This window comes from Enhydra lutris, unplaced genomic scaffold, assembly GCF_002288905.1.
Source record: "Enhydra lutris kenyoni isolate GAN:26980312 unplaced genomic scaffold, ASM228890v2 scaffoldscaffold42, whole genome shotgun sequence".
Classification (NCBI taxonomy): Eukaryota; Metazoa; Chordata; class Mammalia; order Carnivora; family Mustelidae; genus Enhydra; species Enhydra lutris.
The window spans coordinates 7,080,652-7,102,889 of record NW_019154126.1 but is presented as its reverse complement, the minus strand read 5'-3'; the positions used below and the strand labels follow the sequence as shown (position 1 = coordinate 7,102,889).

The 22,238-nt window shown below is 40.4% G+C and overlaps 1 protein-coding gene across 2 annotated transcripts in view; it reads left to right on the top strand.

The window, feature by feature from the left end:
- Nucleotides 1-22,238, top strand: part of LOC111155528 (mannose receptor C-type 1) — a 101,218-nt gene that overhangs the window by 57,120 nt on the left and 21,860 nt on the right. For both annotated transcript variants that reach the window (XM_022515699.1, XM_022515698.1), the window contains 11 exons: nucleotides 974-1,173; nucleotides 3,904-4,031; nucleotides 4,726-4,813; nucleotides 6,744-6,888; nucleotides 8,670-8,711; nucleotides 10,137-10,300; nucleotides 11,683-11,750; nucleotides 15,153-15,253; nucleotides 15,929-16,071; nucleotides 16,454-16,568; nucleotides 19,703-19,869. In XM_022515699.1, the coding sequence (XP_022371407.1) occupies nucleotides 974-1,173; nucleotides 3,904-4,031; nucleotides 4,726-4,813; nucleotides 6,744-6,888; nucleotides 8,670-8,711; nucleotides 10,137-10,300; nucleotides 11,683-11,750; nucleotides 15,153-15,253; nucleotides 15,929-16,071; nucleotides 16,454-16,568; nucleotides 19,703-19,869 (1,361 nt within the window). The remainder of the gene's footprint in view (nucleotides 1-973; nucleotides 1,174-3,903; nucleotides 4,032-4,725; nucleotides 4,814-6,743; nucleotides 6,889-8,669; nucleotides 8,712-10,136; nucleotides 10,301-11,682; nucleotides 11,751-15,152; nucleotides 15,254-15,928; nucleotides 16,072-16,453; nucleotides 16,569-19,702; nucleotides 19,870-22,238) is intronic.

The window sequence follows — 22,238 nt, the reverse complement described above, 5'->3', positions numbered from 1 at the left end:
GTGCCTTCCCAGAACTTTGAGAGTTACCTCTAAACACTGAATGTCCATTAAAAGAATAATAATAAAAGATTATCTCATGATAGCAGCATAGACTCTTGGTGTTTTCAAAGTTCTTTCTTAATGAATTACTACTTGGAAATAATCATGACTGTAAAACAGATTTATAAATTGTTAAGCTGACTATAGTCCTCATTTTATTTTATGTGTCTTTTTATCCATTAAAGCTGGTCCTCATCACAACTCCAAGATAGGTGGTGATATTTGCATATTAATGTGAGGAAACAGGTCCAAGGTAATTGCAAAGTCAATAAATAACTAAAATCTCTAGCTCAGTTGCATTTCATTTTGAAGTTTGTGAAAAATTTCTGTTCTGAGAGACCTACAAGGGCCCCATGGGGGGAAAATGACTTTTAAAAAACTTAAAAAAAATTAAACCACTATGTTTGCCATTATGGTAAATTTTGTCATAGTAAAATCATTGTATTGTTAGATATCTATATCTGACAGATGTTAGAAATACAAAATATTATCAAAACTCTGATGTAGGAAATCAAAATTCTGTTAGGGATGTGGGCCACGCAAAGAAAAGGTAAGTAACAGGTCAAAATAGCATAAATGAATTGCCAAACACTGCCAGATTTCTCCTCTATATTTTCTCTTCATATGCAGACTTTCTTTTTTTTAAGACTTTATTTATTTACTTGACTAAGAGAGAGCACAACCAGTGGGTGTAGCCAGAAGGAGAAGCAGGTACTCCACTGACCAAGGAGCCCTGATGCGGGACCTGATCCCAGGACCCCAGGATTGTGACCCGAGATGAAGGCAGATGCTTAACCCACTGAGCCACCCAGGCACCCCTTTTCATGTGCAGACTCCACCACGTAGTTCACAGTCCGGTGTGTACTGTTCTGCAAGCACGGCCAGCCGTCAGTAGCACCCGTTAAGTGACTTTGGCTTTGTGTATTTAATACAGGGCGGAAAACAGGATGCGTTGCCATGAGAACTGGAGTTGCAGGGGGCTTGTGGGATGTTTTGAGATGTGAAGAAAAAGCAAAATTTGTGTGCAAACACTGGGCAGAGGGAGTCACTCGCCCGCCGGAGCCCACGACAACCCCCGAACCCAAATGTCCAGAGGATTGGGGCACCAGCGGTAAAACAAGCTTGTGTTTCAAAGTGAGTATCGATTGCTAAGTCAATAAAGCATGTGGAGTGGGTTTCGGCCTAAAGAATCACACGAGGAATCAAAATAGAACCCCAAACCATGGTGCTCAGGCTCGACCTGCAGAAATTCCAATTTTATTAATCTGGAAGGTGATCTGGGCTTCCGTTCTTTAAAAAGCTCTCCTTGTGTTCACACGAATGACAAATTGCATTTCGACCAACCAACGTGACTCACAGAAGCTTTCTTCACTCGCTTGCCTTCATCTCTGTCTCTTCTCTCTCCTAAGCTTCCTTGGCTTAGTCTGAGCTCCCAGCTTTTTGCATCTTAATGAACATTTCTGTTTGCCCTCGTGCTCTCCCACTGCATCTCATTTCGCCCTGTTCTTAGAGTCCAAGTTTTTAGGTAAGTGCGCAGATCGTGCCCATAGGCATCCTAGAGGTTCTGATTTAGCCCCTGGTGTTACACCTGCTGGGAGAGGAAGGCTCAGCTAGGTAGGAGCACATGGCTGTTCTGTGCCGTTTAAATGATAATTTGATATTCTGTTCTCACTTTATCCATTCCAAGGTCACGCCATCTATTCTCTCCTTAGGGAGTCAAGTTGACCAAAACAAATGAGACAAAAACCTCAGTGATTTATGCATTGGGGTACTTTTTTCACTCTTATGAGTCATATCCTTTCTGGAGAAGGTTAGTTCTAGTCAAATACAGAAATGTGCGTATCTCCTGCTTAATGATACTATTCTCTAGTGTCCCACTCTCAGGACCTCTTTCATTCAGTCCCTTCGGTGGCATATGGCCATGGCCTGCCTTGTAAGATAGCTCAAGTTGAGGGAAAACTGGAATTACTAACATGTATCAGAATGAGGGTAGTTAGAGTGCCTGGGTAGCTCAGTTGCTTAAGCGACTGCCTTCGGCTCAGGTCATGATCCTGGAGTCCCGAGATCAAGTCCCACATTGGGCTCCCTGCCTGGCAAGGAGTCTGCTTCTCCTGCTGACCTCTCTCCTCTCATGCTCTCTCTCTCTCTCTCTCTCATTCTCTGTTTCTCAAATAAATAAAATCTTAAAAAAAAAAAAAAAGAATGAGGGTAGTTAGCTCTTCTGTAACTCAAGGGGTGTGGCTAGTCGGTTTAGTCACTCCCACTGCTAGCCATAGAGACTGATAACCTGTTCAATCCTGGTTAGGCAGTTTCGAGTAAACATGTAATTTACCTATAGGGAATGTATAGGAGCAAGACAGGAGAGGATTTTGTAAACGGGTTAATTGAGGATGAACACAAAGCAAGTCAGGTGTTTGTTGTGGCATCTAGAAACTTTGGCATTGACTACCAAAGGTCAGTTTCATCCTATGCACAGTCGTTCCCCCAAGGTGGTAGGCTGAGCAGATTTGTTGCAGGGTTTTGAGGGAAGTAGCAGAATTCTTCAGAGCTGTGAAGTGACCAGGGTTCTGGTAGAGATGTTGCCCAGGTGGGTATTTAACAAATTGGAATATGTGCTTCACTAAAAAATTAGGTAGTTTTAGAGATACTTGGGTAGGGTTTATTTGGAAATATATGGACTATCTTTGTACATATGAAGATAAGGGAGTTATTAATAAAACTTAGGTGATGGCAAATTTATTTAAGAAAATAAAATCTTATGTCACAGTGGAGCAGGTTGAAGTTCTCACAGGAGTCTTGGGAATTACTGGAAACTTGCTCAAGATACTTCTGTCCAGATGGCTCAAGATAGGGTCAAGGTGAAGATTGCCTTGGGTCTCTTGCGAGCAAATCCCATTTCCCACAAACCTGTGATGGTGGGGACCATGACTCATGAGAAGCAATAAATAAAAATTACAAAAGTTGGTAGATACAATGGACTCCTATACTGTTTGGATAAAGATAGGTATTTCCCAGTCTGGAATTCTGTTTCACTGCAGACCTCACGATAATATGAGATATTTCCTAATTTATATAATCTGTTAAATTTAGTTCAGCTTATCACCTTTTTAGATGCTTTGCCAAGTAAGTGTCTTTTGTGGCATGTGCTCCAATAGTTGTTAAAATACGCAACTGTAAGGAAAAAAAGACAAGACCATAGTAAAGACACTAAAAACGAAGTATTGAAAGACTGCCTGGTTATGCGTTGTTTAAGCTAAACAGGATAACAAACTCTGGCACAATTTTTGTTTGCTCGGAAGTTTTTTTCCTTATTTGGGTTTAATTTCTCTGTATCAAAAGTTATTCAGGGCCCGTGGGTGGCTCAGTCAGTTGAGTGTCTGGCTCTTGATCTCAGATCAGGGGAGCCTGCTTAAGATTCTCTCTCTTCCTCTCCTGCTGCCCCTTCCTTCCCCCTGCTTGCACATGCTTTCTCTTTCTCTCTCTCTCTAAAATAATAATAATAATAATAATAATAAAGCTCTTCTCTCTTTCTATCTAACGCTTAACCAAACTAATCCTGTCTTCTACAATGAGCTATATACCTAACCAATATGCCTGAAACTTCTAAGATTTTAATCTAATTTCTCCTTTGCTGTAAAATGCTTTTATTTTCTAAGGTTTTCTCAACAAAATATCATCCTACACATTTTGTTACCCAAATATTTACTCCTGAATTGATTTTCAACCAAGAGAATTACCTTGCTTTGTGCCATAGCAGTGTCTTACTTTCGATAGAGTGAAATCTCATCAAAAGTAAAAAATTATTTCTCTTGATTTGATAAGCAATCAAGTATAAAATAAATTCTGAAATGATATCATCCTTAGCTGTTTGCAAAAGGAAAACATGAGAAGAAAACCTGGTTTGAGTCTCGAGATTTTTGTAAAGCTCTGGGCGGTGACCTAGCTAGTATCAATAATAAAGAAGAACAGCAAGCAATATGGCGGTTAATAACGTAAGTGTCTTTTCTGTGTAATACTCCTTTCTTTTACCTATTTGGTGCTAACTATGTTGAGAAAATTCTTATATTTTTGAAACTGTCGACTCATAATGCTACTTGGAGTACCTATATTGTATCTCAAATCCAAAGGAGCTTTTTGATCTGGTTTCACTTCCAAATGCTTTAATATTATAGGTATAAATCCTGTGATGAATTGCTCTATAAAAGTACAGGCACGGGGCACCTGGGTGGCTCAGTGGGTTAAGCCTCTGCCTTTGGTTCAGGTCATGATCCCAGGGTCCTGGAATCAAGACCCGCAAGAGGCTCTCTGCTCAGCGGGGAGACTGCTTCCCCCTCTCTCTCTGCCTGCTGGTCTGCCTACTTGTGATTTTTCTGTCAAATAAATAAATAAAATCTTAAAAAAAAAATAAAAGTACAAGGCACTCAATAAATCATATTAAATGTTAAAGAAATGTTAATAAATGAATTACTGTCTTTCAGTGCTTTCCAAGTATATATTCTCAAATGGTGTCTTGTTTTCAGTATACTTATAGGCTGTACCAAAATGCAGTTGTATAATGCTTATATTTAGTCACTGAATCTCATGACCTGGTTTGGAAGGTAACTTGCAAATTTGATTAGCTCTTATAGGTAACCAGACTTGTTTCATCCAATAGCATAAGCTTTCTTTATGTCTTGTAAATTGCAGGGCTAGCGGAAGCTACCATGAGCTGTTTTGGTTGGGATTGACATATGGAAGTCCTTCAGAGGGCTTTACTTGGAGTGATGGTTCTCCTGTGAGTAATTTGATTTAATATATCATTTTTTACTTTATCATGTATTTATTTTGATGTTATCCTTGGGCTTAATCCAAATTTTTGGTAAGACAGGCTATTGTGATAGCTACAAAAATTTTTCTATGCAAAAGTAAATGTTATTTTGGATCATTATTCTGCTCCTGCCCTGATATAGTTCTCCTGTTCACCCAAGCTTGTAAGCATGGTGGACTGGATGGAAAAAAAAAATTAGAAAACTCATTTCGCTGTTTAAATAAAATAATGTTTTCATTCTATCATTGCAAAACTGATGTGCAAGTAGTTAAACTTCTTAAAAGTTGCGTTCTAAATAAGTGTTGGCGAGGATGTGGAGAAGATGGAGCCCTTTTGCCCTCTTGGTGGGAATGCAAACCGGTGCAGCTACTCTGGGAAACAGTATGGCAGTTCCTCAAAAAGTTAAAAATAGAACTATCCTCTGATCCAGCTATAGCACTACTGGGTATTTACCCCCAAAATATGAAAGCATTAATTCAAAAAGTACCCATGAACCCCTATCATTATTGCAGCATTATATATAATAGCTAAACTAGGGAAGCAGCCCAAGTCCCAATGATAGATGAATGGTTAAAGAAGATATGGTGTGTATATACATTTATATGCGATGAGATATTATTCAGCCATAAGGAAAGAATGAAATCTTGCCATTTGCAACAACACGGATGGAGCTAGCGAGTGCAATGTTAAGCGAAATAAGTCAGTCGGAGAAAGACAAATACCGTATGATTGCACTCACAGGTGGAATTTAAGAAACAAAACAAACGAGCAATGGAGAAAGAGAGACAAACCAGGAAACAGATCCTTAACTATAGAGAACGAAGTAGTGCTCCCAGAGGGGAGATGGGTGGGGGATGGGGGATGGGTGGGGGATGGGTGAAATAGGTGGAGGGGATGAAGAGTGCATGTACCTTGGTGAGCAATGAGCAATGTGTAGGATTGTTGAATCACTACATTGTACACCTGAAACTAACATCACACAGTATGTTAACTGTACTAGAATTAGAATTAAGAACAATATAAAAAATTGAGCGTTTTATAGCTTCTTATAGATCAGGAGATCTGGAAACAACTTTTGAGAATCTACTAGTAACCCCTGGGCCTTGCCAGCCTTCCCCATTCTCGGGAATGGACAAGTGAGAGGCTTGGGCACATGCCAGCAACATTTCGTGTTCTAGTCATCCCAGGAAGTGATTTTATGTAATTTCAGTTCTACCTCTTCTTAGAAACCATCAGCAACTTTTCAAGGCCCTTGAGTAAAGTGATTTATTTGATAGTTCCATTGACACTCGGATTTCATATTGATATTTCTGGAAATCACTTTGTCTGAAACTTGACTCTGATTCCACACTGAAAACTACAAAGTGGACCGGAACCCAGCCCTCCATTGATTTCCACTGTTAATTTACATGAAGGCTGGTCGCTTGGTTAGCAGTATTTCATGTCTTTTTCCTTTAAAAGAAGAACTAATTGTACTTCTCTGTCTAATGAAGAGAAAAGTTTCCAACAACACACTGAAATATTAGCCCTTAAGAATTAGGGATATTAGAGATTGAGGAACTCCCAACACTGAGAAGTGGGGCTTTTTTTGCCAAATTTTTCCCATATATAAATCCCACTTTTGTGACCCTGGATCCATTCTATGAATAAGACCAAAGAGGATTTTATAGTATAGTAACAGCATATTCTCTTCAACTTTGAGAATTTCCATGTAAGGCAAGCTATTTCTTTCTCACCCATTTTCATAAACCTTGTTTTCAAAACAAAGCTATTGCAAAGAAAAGTAAACGGAATTAAAAAAAAATACTAATATACCTTTCCTTTCCTACTTGGATAAATGATAGGAAATGGCCTGATAAAAATGATTAATGGTTGCAATGTAATATTTTGGACATAGGTTTCATATGAAAATTGGGCTTATGGAGAACCTAACAATTATCAAAATGTTGAATACTGTGGTGAGTTGAAAGGGGACTCTGGTATGTCCTGGAATGATATTAACTGTGAACATCTTAACAACTGGATTTGCCAGATACAAAAAGGTATGGTAACCTGTCCTTTATTTTATCTCACGTTGGAGAACTAACCTCCTGATATCCCAGTATTTTCCCTTTATTAGCAGAACCAAACAAACAAAATAACTAAATAAGGGAACTGGCAGGGGCCATCATTTCACAGGATAAGAATGAAGTCACTGAGTACAGATAAATGTTCCAAAGGAACAGAAGATCAAAAGGCCACCCGGGAATCCTGGACAAGAGTCACGTCCTCTAAAGTCGTTCTCACAAGCTGTGATTCTGGCTCAGGTTCTATAGGGGGCGGAAGTGGGTGGGTACTTTACTGGGCAAGCAGAGTCATGCAAACACCATTCCTTTTTTGGAATATTTACCCTCTGACCTATGTTAGCCCTCCGATAGGTGAAAGTTTCCCAAATAGTCTAAATACGGATTTCTTAAATAAATGTTTTTAGCACAAAGAACAAGCACCATTTTGAGACATCTGGTGCTGTGATTCCCAGCGTGTTACTGGTGGCCAAAAAATATCACTGCTTGCTGTCAGTCATGATCTGGAACTCAGAAAGTTCCACAAACTCAAGTCAGGCATTGAGGTCCAAGGATCCAGGTGCTTAGGTTAAGATCAAGGAATAAACAGATCTTTCCTGGAACCACCGTGTACGTAAGCTTCCTCTTTTGTAAACAGTTCAGTGGAACCACATTGCCCCCTGCTGTTGGGGACCTTGGCTACTTGCTAGAGACACTTGCTCTCTCACTGTCCATCTAAGTCTTTTCCTCACTTCTCATAGATTAGCGCTTTTACAGTTTTCAGAATGAAGGCATAAGTAGTGGCCAGTTTTTCTTTAGAGATCTCCAAGCCACCGATGACTAGCTCCTCCATGTACTGTTGGTAGCTCTATACTTACAGGTGTTAATGGCATGAAGCCAAGCTGGGGAACCTGCCTTTTATCAGGTTCTCGCAACATCCAGATAGATTGACTACTTAGAAAGAAAAATATTTTGTTCAAACTTAGTAAAACATATGTTTAATAAAAATAAGATTCTTCGAAGAAAATATTTGATAAATAAAAAGTTCATCTCTAACGGTTTCAAATAATGAAATTTTAAGTAGTTTCACAGCTAATTATAAGATGCGTACCTGTCGGGGCGCCTGGGTGGCTCAGTGGGTTAAAGCCTCTGCCTTCAGCTCAGGTCATGATCCCAGGGTCCTGGGATCGAGCCCCGCATCGGGCTCTCTGCTCAGCAGGGAGCCTGCTTCCTCCTCTCTCTCAGCCTGCCTCTCTGCCTACTTGTAATCTCTGTCTGTCAAATAAATAAATAAAAAAACAAAAATCTAAAAAAAAAAAAAAAAAAAAAAGATGCGTACCTGTCCACCAAACACCTATTGAGTACCTTCTCCATACCTGTAACACATGTATTTTACCCCACCTCTCTACACGTATGACTAATTCCTTTTAGCTGTTGACAGAATTGAAGATAGGCAATTTAAACCCCATCTGGGATTTGAACCTAGGCTTTCGGAATCCAACACCTGTGTTCCTTTCTTTCCTTTCTATGACACCATTTGTTGGGCCTGAAAAGTATCTTCCAATTTCTGGTGGCAATGACTTACCTAGTTCTTCTGTCCTTCCTTCTCCAACTCCATGACATGATGGGAGAATTGGAGAATGGAAGAGAGGGAGAGAAAGAGAAAGAGAGAACAGTTATGTTTTTAGATATTTTGACCCATGAAAATAGTAAAATTAGAAGGACATGTGATTGCAGAAGTTCAAGCACACTTTAAAATCTGATTTCCTTTTGTTTTCCAGGACAAACACCCAAACCTGAGCCGACACCAGCTCCTCAAGACAGTAGGTGTTTCCTAATTTTGTGATCTGCATACTGATAATCTTTTTTCTCTCTCTCCTTTCTCTATGAAACCTACTTATACCTAGGAAGAACGGAATTTTCAGTATCTTTGAGAATCTTGTGAAAGTGTGGATCTTTTCCTCTAGACAGGAAGTGTGGATCTTAGGCACAAACCTAAGGCATTTTAATACAAAGTCTTAAGGGCTCTTGAATCATATCCCAGGGGCCAGATCTCCTCTTTTAGTAATGTAAAAAGTTTGTTTTCCAGGGCTTACTGTAACAAATTACCACAAACTCAGTGCCTTTTTTTTTTTTAAGATTTTATTTATTTATTTATTTGACAGGGAGGGACACAGTGAGAGAGGGAATGCGAGGAGGGGGATTGGGGAGGGAGAATCAGGCCTCTGGCAGAGCAAGGAGCCCGATGCAGGGCTTGATCCCAGGACTCTGGGATCATGATCTGAGCCAAAGGCAGCTGCTCAGTGACTGAGCCACCCAGGTGCCCCTCACAAACTCAGTGCCTTAAACCAACGCACACTTATTCAGAAATATGAAGTCAGTTTCACCAGGCCAACATTGGCAGGACTGTGCTTCCTGCAGAGGTTCTAAGGAAGAATCTGATTCCTTGCCTTTACTAATTTCTAGAACTGCATTCCTTGCATTTGCTAGCTCATGGCCCCCTTCTCCATCTTGAAAAACCAGCAGTGTAGCACCTTGCTTCATTTATCACATTACATTCGTCTGTAGTCAGATGTCCTTCCTAAAGGATACTTGTGATTACATTAGGTCCCACTGGATGATAATAGGATATCTCTCCATCTCAAGACCCTTAAATTAATCACATGTACAAAGTTCCCTTTTCTATACAAGGTAACATTTATGGATTCCAGAGATTAGGACATGGGTATCTTTGGGGGCTCATATTGAGCCTACAGTAGCCCAGACTGTGGAACACCATGGTTTGGAAGAAGGCTTAGGAGCCCACCTTGTGTGTGAATTCCTTTTTTCTCCAGTTATACACTGAAGTGCCCAAGTTCATCTGTTACAGTCTCTTTGTTATATTGAGATGAAAGTTGATTTCTCCCAGCTTCCACTTCTTGAACTGAGAACATCATGCGTGCAGGTATGTAAGTCCTGCCAGCTATGCGATCCCATTGATAAAAGTAACATTGGGACTTCTTTTCTCCAATGACCATGCATGGAACTTACTTGAGGAGAAAAAGTTCCAGAGTTGGTGCAAAGCAGCTATCTGGCCTTCAGTAATTCAGTCTGTATTTGGCATAACTATCCTGCTTATTCTGGTCTCTCAGAGTTGCAGATATTGCTGACAAAGCTACTTTCTCCTTTCCACTTTTGTGTACCACAAGAACCAGATTCTTGAATTAGTCTAAGTAAACTTCATCATCCTTTTTTCATTAATTTTTCAGATCCACCAGTCACCGAAGATGGGTGGGTTATTTACAAAGACTACCAGTATTATTTTAGCAAAGAGAAGGAAACCATGGACAATGCCCGAGAATTTTGCAAGAGGAACTTTGGTGATCTTGTTTCTATTCAAAGTGAAAGTAAAAAGAAGTTTCTATGGAAATATGTAAGAATTTGATCAATTGAAGAACAAAACAGTGACGTGATAAAAAAATTATAATGTCTACTATTGGTATCTGATGGTGTAGTTTCAAATTATGGGCTGAATTTGAATTTTCTTAGGTCAGGAGAAAGATGTCCATGCCAAAGGAGGGTGGTGGTGGTGCTGTAATAGAAATGAGTGACCTGATGGCTTAAATATTCAGTGCAGAATCACAAAACCTGGAATGTTTTTAGTTGAGGCTTTGTGAGGACCCAGACATGATGGCTTTGAGTTCACTAATTTGATTTTCGAAGATCATAATTCTTAACTAATTGTTATATGTCAATCCTGGACGCTTTGTGTATAGTGTAGGTTGATTACTTAAATATCTATCTTAGCTGGACCAAATTGTTGGTTAAAAGTACAGCTTGATTATTCACATAAACATCTTTCTTTGTTGTACCAAAATTGTCACATAGTAGAGCATAGTTTATTCTTTCCAAAGGTACTTAGCTCAGTATTTCTTTTTCAAAATCTTCATGGAACCCTTGCTGCTTACCAGAAGGGAGGTAAGAGAGAGAGCAGATAAAAATAAGGTGAACGTAATGAAAGAATAAACATTCATTTGCTTACAAAGGTATTAAAGAGTAGCCTGACTTATTTTCATCTTTGTGGATATATCTTGGTTTGGAATTTTTAGGATATTTCCTTATATTGTACAAATATATATGCATATGAAGTCTTTCCTTAGAAGCAAAATACCAAATGGTTACTTGGTTTTAAAAAGAATATCTTCAATAATTTAATTAGTATAAGCATTTGGTATTATAAAGAATGATTTGAGGTATTTGTTTTATAAATTCAGGTTCTTATATGATGTGCATATTTTTCTTTTTATTTTATTTAAAGCATATTTAATTTCTACACCCAACGTGAGGCTCAAATTCACAACCCCAAGATCAAGAGTCACATGCTCCTCTGACTTAACCAAGCACCGCAATATTTTTCTTATTATTTCTATGAAAAACAGAACTCTGAATGTACAACAAAATTTCTGCATGAATCCTCCCTTAGAAAATGTCCCAAATGGGCTGCCTCATTAATAAATAGGGTTTATTTAAGAATTTTCTTATTATAGGGTTGCCTGGGTGGCTCAGTTGGTTGAGCATCAACTCTTGGTTTTGGCGCAGGTCATAATCTTGGGGTCCTGAGATCAAGCCCCACACTGGGCTCTACACTCAGCACAAAGTCTGCTTGAGAGTCTCTCTTTTCCTCTCCCTTTCCCCCTCCCCCTGCTCATGCTCTCTCTGTCTCTCAAATAAATAAATAAATCTTAAAAAAAAAAAAAAAGAATTTACTTATTATATAAGTAAGGAATGAACTATAGGTAAACTTCTGCCTTTTAGGTAAACAGGAATGACGCACAACCAGCATATTTTATTGGCTTACTGATCAGCTTGGATAAAAAGTTTATGTAAGTACATCAAAATGAAACAACTTTGCTTCAGAGAGTGATTTGATAAACATCTAAGAGTTGCTTTGAGACTAGTTTTGCTGAATACATTTTTAAAAATCCTACTGAATTCTCAATCTGAAAAGCATCTTTATTTTTTTTTGTGTGGGTTTCCTTATTTTAATTTAAATTCAATTAATTAACATATAGTGTACTATTAGTTTCAGAGGTAGAGTTCAGTGATTCATCATTTGCATAGAACACCCAGTGCTCATTCCATCAAGTGCCCCCCTTAATGCCCATCACCCAGCTACCCCATCCCCCAACCCACCTTCCCTCCAACAACCCAAAGTTTGTTTCCTTTGCTTAAGAAGAGTCTCTTATTGCTTGTCTCCCTCTCTGGTTTCATCCTGTTTTATTTTTCCCAGGTTTGTTTCTTTTACTAACCAGAATCATGCTATATGTATTGTTCTTTGGTGTGCTTGTTGGCAATGTTCTCAGCCTAGCACACTCCTTTTATCCATTGTGTATTCCACAGAATTAGTGTCACGGTTTGGGTTGCTTCATTCTGCCATTATATTAAGGCTGACTTTTGTGCACAAACTTGAGCACAGGGGCTGGAATTTGAGGGGAAGAGTGTCAGTTTGAGCCCTTGGCAATCTGAGGTGAAGGTGTGTTAACTTGGCATTGAGTAGGTGGCAGGTCATGCATGCTGACTCGGGCAGGAGGGCAGCTGGATTGTGAATTTGGGACCCACAGACCGATGGCATCATGTGTGACAGGGACATGGCTGGTTTTGGTTTTAACTTTTGTTTTTCTAGGAAACTCTCTCTCTCCTTCTATTCTAAGTGAAAGCCTTGCTGGATAGAGTATTCTTGGCTGTAGATTTTTTTCCTTTTAGCAATTGGAATTTATCATGCTGCTTTCTTCTGGCCTGCAGAGTTTCTGCTGAAAAACCCACCGATAGCCATATGAGGTTTCCCTTGTATGTCACTGCTTTCCTTTCGCTTGCTCCTTTTAAAATTCTCTATCACTGCTTTTGGCCAACTTATTTACTTTATGTCTTGGTGCAGACCTCTTTGGGTTAGTTTTGTTGGGGGTTGTCTGTGCCTCCTGGTTCTGGATTTCTCTTTCCTTTCCCAGGAAGTTTTTGCTATTATTTCTTTAGACAAATCTTCTGCCCCCTTTTCTTGCCCTTCTCCTTCTAAGATCCCTGTCATGTGACTGTTATGCTTGACAGCATCGCTGAATTCCCTGGATCTATTCTCATTTTGTGTGTTTTTCCCCTCTCATCTGTTCAGTTTGATTACTTCCCAGGACTCTGTCCTCCAGGTGGCTGATCTGTTCTTCTGCTTCCTGTCATTTGCTATTTATTCCAGGTGGTCTATTTTTATTTCCATTTAGTGAGTCCAATAGCTCTAGTTGGTTCTTTTTTACATCTCCTGTCTCTTAGTAGGGGATCTCCTGGAGGTCTTGCACTCTTTTCTCAAGTCTATTGAGTATTGTTTTGAGCATTACTTTAAATTCTCTATCAGACGTATTTCTTATCTCCATTTTCTTATCTCCATTCTTATCTCTATCAGACGTATTTCTTAGCTCTTTCATTTGGGACATATTCCTCTCTCTCCTCGTCCTGTCTATTGTTGTGTCTGTTTCTCTGCATTAGGAGAGTCAGCTATGCCTCCCACACTTGATAGTGGTGGCTTTATGAAGAAGAGGTCCTGCAGTGCAATGTCTCCTTTTCACCAGAAAATGGTGCTTTGGAGTTGTCACCTATGTGTGTTACTACAGGGGTTCCTACCATTGTGGCGGAGCTATATTTGCCTTCAGTCCAGTCTGTGATGGCTCTCTGCCTATTGTGGGCAGAGTCTGGTCCCTGTGGTGTTAGTGGTCCAGTTGGGGGCTGCCTTGGGCTTGAGTTGAGTCAGACTGGGAGTTTACCAGAGATGAAGTAGCACCAAACTGCAGGCACTCTCCCTATGTGGTCCCCTGAGAAGCTTTGGGTACTGGGTGGGGCCTGCAGTCAGATTAGCTGCCTGCTCCCGGTCAGACTGGCATGTGGTTTTCTTCCTCTCTCCCTGGAGCAGGACTCACTCTGGAGTGGTGCTGGCCCTCGTCTGGGCTGCTTGCACACAGCCCAGCTGGTGACACCACTTTGATGGGACCCTGCCAAGAGTGACTGGAGGGAGCTGATCTGCTTCACTGTGGCCTCTTGTCTCTGTCAGTCTGCAGAGAATCTATTTTGCCTAAAAAGTGTCTTTAAAAAGACAAAAAGAATTTTTTTTAAATCCTGTTCAATATTTTCAACATCATAATTCTCAAACAACTCAACTTTAACTCAAGATTTAATCTTGCATAATTCCACTTATCTTGGTTTTAGGGTATCATCACATGTTAGCCAGTGCTCTACTAAGAAGATGTATTATATGTATATGAATACTGAACTTATTTTGGAAAATTATGATTCCCATTTGGACCATCCTTGATGCACAGAATTAAAGGGTCCTTTTATGTTTCCCCACTTATGCTTTCACAGCATTACTTTGAAATACCCTTTCAACTGCTTGAAATGCTTTCCCTTCAAAGGAATGGCTGTACTGTTTTCTATTAGATACAGGGGCCAGGAAAAGCTGTGGGAGGGAGGAAATTAGTACATTTTTGGGGTTTCTTTCCTTGTTCATTAATACACATGTTCTCCTGAGTTTGAAGAGCAGATATGTCTTCCTGGCTCAGGCACAGATGTTTTAGCCACATGGGTTCTGTGTGACCATTAATTGCCATTTTTGAGATAGAGATCCAAACTCACACTCATTATTTTTAAACATCAGAAATGCTTGATGCTTCTTCGGGCAAGCACCGTTTTAATCATCTCTAAAATGAGAGGATCGCATTTGATGATCTCTTGCTCTCTTTCCAGCTCACAGTCCCTGAATTTCCATAATTTATGAAAATAAACATCAGCCCACATACCTTAGGAGAAACCTAGAATAAACATGAAAATCAGAGTAGGGGCATAATGAGAAACTCTGAATTCTTGGTCTTTCTCTATGGGTGGTTTTGTTTTGTGGGAATCATGCCTAATAAGTACTTGGAGAGGCTGTTTGCTTCTGGTCCCCTTCCAAAGAAACTGGGATCTCCATGACCTTTCTCATTTCAAGACTAAAGAAAGGTAGCTTCTTCCAGGGAGGGAAAAGAAGACAGACGAGCCAAGACATTGGGTTGCTGAAAAGGAGGAAAATGCCACAGGAAGCACCAACCACTTGGGAGTTTTCCTGCTGGTCTCTCTAGAATCTTCTCTTCTGTTTGCTTAAGATCCTGTGCCCTGTTCATCTTCATTGACTAATCCATTCCCCACACCAAGCTGTAGCCAGTTATCCTAATGTTTGGATAATTTTTGCTAACTGCCTGAATTTTCTTTTCCAGTTGGATGGATGGAAGCAAAGTGGATTATGTGGCTTGGGCCACAGGTGAACCTAATTTTGCAAATGACGATGAAAATTGCGTGACCATGTACTCAAATTCAGGTAGACTATAAAAATCTTGAGTTTGCCTTGTGGCATGTTGTGTCGACCCTACCCTAACCCTAGGCTAAAGCTAGCAAGTCATGCACTTCAATCAGGCTAGGAAAGCAGAGAAAAAGAAGTTTAATTTCAGTAGCATCACTGTTTGGTTTGTGAGAATGGAAGCTTGACATTTGCTCTACTACATGACACAGACATCTTTCTTCTCATTTTATGTAACATTTCTTCATGTTTTGATTTGAGCAAAATATCCAAAATATTTATCTATCTCTTTTATCTCTCTCTACATCTTTGTAAAATGAGAATCATGGTAGAACTTACCTGTTGTTGAGTAGATTAAAGATGTAATATACCTAAAACACTAAGCAAATGCTTGGTATAGCTAAGTTTAGGTATTATTAGATTATTGTTATTAGCTCTTAATGGCTATTTAGATGATACATCTGCAACACTGAGTTTATTCTGGGCTCATAGGAAGCTCTCTATAAAGTTGAACTATTACCAGTTTAAGTGAAAGAACAAAAGAACAGGGCATAGATCTTTCTAGTCACTTGTGTAAAAATGTTTGTAGTCTCAGCCATTTCTGAGAATCTTTATAAAACATAAGTATGTTTTTTTAAAAGAATGTTTTTAAATGCAAACATGTAAGTCTAACTTGGCTACTTTGTCCTTTGCCAGGGTTCTGGAATGACATTAATTGTGGTTATCCAAATGCCTTCATCTGCCAGAGACATAACAGCAGCATCAATGCCACGGTTATTCCAACGGTGCCTTCAGCCCCAGGAGGTTGCAAGGAAGGCTGGAATTTTTACAATAACAAGGTACTAAGAATATTAGTTGTAGTCTTGGCATTGATCAATACAGAGAGCGATAATGCACATCTTTCAGCTCAGAGGTAACTTTGGCTTACCAATGACTTTAGAAAATTTTAGGCAAGAATAGATAGAGGTTCCTATGCCAAATTCCTTATGGAAATGGAGAGTATGCTTGGAGATAGTCTCCAAATGGGTGTGTCCTTTCTTCTAAGGAAGAAAAAAACTTTGCAAAGGAAGTTCATGGGTGACAAATCTCACTTAACCTTTTGGATCTCTATTTGGTGGTAGAAAATTTATGCGTAGCTATCAGCTTCATGAAAAATTTTCATTTCTTTAGAGCAAACACTAGTATCTTTATTTAGTCCCTTTTTTCCCTCTTTCATCCAAGTGTTTCAGAATCTTTGGATTTGTTGAAGAAGAAAGAAAAAATTGGCAAGAGGCACGGAAAGCTTGCATAGGATTTGGGGGAAATCTGGTATCGATCCGCAATGAAAAAGAGCAAGGTATGCAGACTTGTACATCTAGTGATGCATTTAAATATGTAACTTTTCCCCCTGCTGATAGGAAATGATACTTTGGTTTTCCAGAGTGAACACTGGCAGGTGAGAAAACCCAAAGACACAGGGAGAACGATTTTATTCAGTTGTAGGCACTGCCCTGAGCATTGAACCTTTTCATTGTTAGGACAATTCTGTGAAGTCAGTTATCATCACCCCACTTGTGAGTGAGGAAGTGGTGTTCCGGGAGCCCGTTGCTAAGGAATCAAACTGGCTCTTCGACTTACATTCCGTTCTGTTTCCGCCAAACTGGTTTATTCCCCAAAGAGCCAAAGAAGTAGAGTAGTTCTAGGAGTGAAATGGAAAATTGTTAATTTATTGCACTTCTGATCACTTTAATCACAATGCAATAAAACTAATTTTATAAATGCAATAAAAGTAATTTTAAATAGGAACATTGAACAAATTGAGACTCCCCCCTTCCCCCCCCCAAAAACCCATTAAGGATAAACCAGAGGTTTGAAGAAAATATTGAAAGAGAAAACGGACCATATCCATATAGCAGGTCAAGAGAAAGAGAGTTGACCAATCTTACATGGTCTTTCCATGGCCATCTTACCGGAAACAGACTAAGCTAAATGAGTGACTCGTCACCTGAAGGACGATACTGACCACCAGCAGACAAGCCAGATGATGTTACCAGATCCATAGAGGGTTTGGAAGCCACAGCAGCAGCAAGGGAGGCATGTTTGAAAGACCTTCAGTTTTCACAGCCTGGAAAAGAGAGGGTGCGGGCTTTGAAAAGAGAAGATGTGGACCTGTATTGTTCCAGAATGAAGACTTAGCACCAATGAAAGGCTGTTGCAAAGAAATAGATTTAGGCTCCAAATCGGGAGGCCATTCCCATAATTAGAACTGATCAAATGAGCTGCTTTATAATTTCTCTAAAGGGCTGTGAAAAGGCTTACCTTGGAAAGTTCTCAGTTGGCTGCTGTAGAGTCACACAGACTGACTGGTACGTAGTAGGAAAGATGTTCAGTAAATATTTTTATGAATGAATTTATGTGAGATCTTGAGGGGGAGGTGAGGAACTGCATAATTTCAGGCTCCCTTTTGGTTTTGGTATTCTCTGACTTCCAGAATCATTTACATGTCTCCGAAAATATACAAAGAAGAAAGACCCAGGAAACTTCTATAGCCCTCACTCAAATGTTTCCTCTCCTCTGTAAATGCTGTCATGGTCTCTCTTCGAACACGAGATTTAATAAACCAACCAAGGTTTCACTGAGAGCCTTTGTCAAGTTCAGAACTTGCCAGATCTTGAAAGAAATGGTCTGTGATGGTTAAACCATCACACACAATAGAAACATTTTCAGAATAGAATAGAATAGAACAGAATAGAATATTTCTCTAACTGGACTACCATATTTTGGGCTTAACTACCCAGCAGAGAAACATAATAATTGATTTCTTCTCTTAACCACAAAGTGCTGATTCCTGGCATCACAGAATTAGAACCTGGGTAATAGAGATGTGCAGAAGGAAACAATTTTCAGATAAAATAATATTATTCCTGGCAAAACCGGCACACGTTGAATTCTTATTGTGGTTGTTGGCAGAAAAAAAAGTCAGTGCTGAAATATTGGCAAGTAGTGCTTTTCCACATTCATTTTAATTTGGGGATGGGGAAAGTTAAGATCTTATTTAGGCAATAAAACAAAACCAAAATAAATATCTAGCCATGCTCTTCTCCCCCTGAAAAATTTTGAAAAAAAAAATTTTTTTTCTTAACCTTTAGTTGAGAAATAAGCAAATCCCTGAGCAGAGGGAGAATATACTCTAACAGGAGAATAAACACATAACAGTGGCCCTTCTGTGGAATTGTTTGTTTCATGAATAAATAGCTTCTCTGTTTTGTGTTTTCTTTGAGTAACCCAGACGCTTAGTCACTCCATATCCCATTCGCATTCAGGAGCCTGGGTTTTAGCAGAGGTGTTGGGAAATTGTTCTGTCGAGCTAGCGCTCATTCACCTGGGCAGCCTTAGCTCCTGGCCTGAGAGGCTGCCAGCCATGGGGGTGGCTGGGAGGTGTGGGACGCATGCTCACAGGTAAACGCACACGGGATGGGGCACGTGTTCATTGAAGCCTTTTACAGCTTCTGGGTACTTGCCACCCTCCTTTCTGCCACAGAACGGGCAAGGAAGCAAAAGGCCACACTAGCTCTACATTTGCTGCATTTTTCTAGGTCTTCTCTCGTAATGATGCGAGTGATGCCCCCCACCACATACACACCCCCGGGTTCGAGCACATGGGGTGGATGCTGCTGGCCCCTAAAGGGTTGCTGCCAAAGGGAGCTCTTTTGGTTTGGAAATCCAGTGTAGTGATAACTTGATAGCCTCAAGCATCTTGTTTGGACAAGTAGGTTTCATTTTTAGATCTTTTCTGGGTTAAGAGCGCTGTTTGCCTCCCTAGGGTTATCTTATCTAAAGAATCAGGAAACCTGTTAACTCCTAGGATGAGTGTGTGTGAATTAGAAACACTAGCGCTTCCTGTAGGCCAGCAGGCAGCCCCAGCCCAGATTGGGGGAAGGGGGTATGACATGGCACTCCCGGAGCAAGGGATGGACTCAGCCACCCTTGTCCCAGTACCCCACTGCCCCTGGGCACGGCCCAGCCTGTCCAGCTATCTGCAATGGCCCAGATAAAACCTCGACTTTGATTATACGAAACTTTCCAAAGTACAAACTGAAGTGATAAGGGGAATGTAAGGGTTAGAATGTGTTTGTTTTCATGGTAAGTGGTTTTAAACAGTAATAAAAACCTTAGTCACAGGGGCACGTGGGTGGCTCAGTGAGTTAAAGCCTCCGCCTTCAGCTCAGGTCATGTTCCCAGGGTCCTGGGATCGAGCCCTGCATCGGGCTCTCTGCTCAGCAGGGAGATTGCTTCCTCCTCTCTCTCTCTGCCTGCCTCTCTACCTACTTGTGATCTCTGTCTGTCAAATAAATAAATAAAATCTTAAAAAAAAAAAAAAACAACCTTAGTCACATACTCAGTATTTTAAACTTACATATTTTGAATATTTTCTGTATTTTGAGTATTTTTCCCCAAAGGTTAAAATTCTCTTGTGGAACTTTCTTTCAGCATTTCTTACCTATCATATGAAGGACTCCACGTTTAATGCCTGGACTGGGCTGAATGATGTGAATTCAGAGCACACGTTCCTTTGGACGGATGGGCGAGGAGTTCATTATACAAACTGGGGGAAAGGTTATCCTGGAGGAAGAAGGAGCAGTCTTTCCTATGAAGATGTAAATATGAGTTTCAGGTCACCTCTCTGCGTACGGTCGGCCTGCTTAAGGGTAGCAGATTGTTGATTCACCTGTGAAACATCTACCGGAGTTCTTGATCTGGTTCATTCTTGCAGATCTTAAGTGTTTCCGACTCAGCCCGCCTTGAGGGAAAGGGTATAAATTCAATTACAAACTCTTCAGCTTGTGGCGTAGGTGGTGGTGGTCTCAAGGGATGGGAAAACCAGCTCCATTCCAGACCTGTGTTTTGGTCAGGATGTACACTTGAGCCCAGAGTTGCCAATTTTATTTGTATCAGCTGCCTCGAAACTCTTCAAGCTTGTAGTATTAGTGCAACTACGACTCCTTCTAAAGGTAGAAGTTATCTGCCATTCATGGAGGATTGATCATGTGCCAAACACTGCTAGCTGCTCTCACACGTTAACCTAAGAGACCGAGGGGTGTTTATTTTCGTACTTTTAATCTGGCATCATTGAACAGTCAATCGGTCCATGTTAAACACCACGCTAGGTTTTGAGAAAAACATGAAGGAACAGCAGCTTCTGTTCTGACATTAAAGAAGCCTACATTTATGTTAGACCGCAAGTCTGATATAGGAAAGACGAGAGTACAGAGTGTGAGTGTGTGGTGACAGGCTCCGTTATAGAGCCCTGTGGGAGGCAGGAGGAAAGAAGCTTACTGTGGGATAGACTGATCTAGTCAGTCAGTACTCACTTAGGGAGGCTCTCGTTTGATGAAGAGAAGGAATATGAGAGGGAAAAAAATCAGCTCTGGGTCTTTTCCTCAAGAGGTTTCAAACAATGATCTGGGAAGATGGGTATGTGGGGTGGGGAAAACCATGAAGTGGGCAAGGTAAATAAAGTCTTCAAGAAAAGAGCACCAGGGGGCGCCTGGGTGACTCAGTGGGTTAAGCCGCTGCCTTCGGCTCAGGTCATGATCTCAGGGTCTTAGGATCGAGCCCCGCATTGGGCTCTCCGCTCAGCGGGGAGCCTGCTTCCCTCTCTCTCTCTCTCTGCCTGCCTCTCTGACTACTTGTGATCTCTGTCTGTCAAGTGAATAAATAAAATCCTTAAAAAAAAAAAAAAGAGCAGCAGGTGGGTCTGGGTAGGAGTAAATGACTTGGGTTATAGTAGGGCTTTTAGACAGAAAAGGAGTAGAAGTAAACTTTGAAAGGTTGACAGCAGAATTTAGAGAAATTTAGTTGCTCCAGGAGTGAGTTTGGACTTTGTCAGATGGGCAGTGAGAAAAGGTTAGAGCAAAAAAATGATCTGATCAAAATGGTACCTTTATGATAGTTAATTGGGTGAGCTCTGTGTGGGGTAGATATGTTTAGATGATGGGTCAGTGATTTTCTGTTGAGAAATTCTTTGAATCTTCATAACATTCATGAGGGCTAGAAACTTACCGAAGAAGTTAAAGTAAAATGGAGTGAGGTGAGGTTTGCTTAGAAAAATTTGTGTGAGGGGTTAATTTTGTGTAAAGCAAAAAAAAAAAAAAAAAAATGTTGCCCAAGTTTGTTTTGTTTTGTTTTGAGAACATAAAGACAAGCAGAAACAACGGAAGCAAAAATCTGCAATCTCACCACCCAGGGAAAACAAACACTGTTAATTTTTTGTTGAATTTATTTCTAGACTTTTTCTTAGTACGTGAAAAATAGAAAGTTTATTTCGCAAAAATGGAATCAAAACACACATACTGTGTTGTTACAATTTCAGGACTTGAAAAGTGACAAGGATTCACTACAGTGTGATAAAGAGAGTGTGAGAGATCTCTTCATACAGGTTCTGTGGTGGAAACATGCTTGCTCTGTACAGGTTTTCTGGAGCAGAGCATGGGCTGTAAGCCAGCGTAATGGAAGATAATAGCCAAGAGGGAAGATGGGAATGAACAGAGCATCTAAATGTGGGACTGGGAGTTCCTAGGAGTTGAAGTTCATGGAATAATGAGGCTGGGGGCAGGGCGGTTGCAAAGGCAGCTAGAGCAGCACAAGCTGTGGATCAGGGATCTGAGAACTGGGGCTCTTTCCATCTTTCTCCTCTGCATCACTGGCATGCTGGCCTAGCTCTTCATTGCTGCGTGGGAGAGAAATTTCAGTCATCCTGTCTGTTCAAGATAATACCCAATCTCTCCTTCCTTTGTGGCTCTTTACCAAAAAGAAACCCTTCCTAGGGAGCACTCCTGCTCATAGCACGCTTTGCATTCCTCATTTGTTGAGAAGCAAGATAGAGCAGTGCTGTCACCTGTGCCAGGAGACAGGATGCCTGGGGTTTGAATCCTAACTCTTATTTATTAGCTGAATAACTGTGGGCAAGTTAACCTGTGCCTCAATGAACCTGCACCTCATATCTCTCATCTATGAACTGGGCATA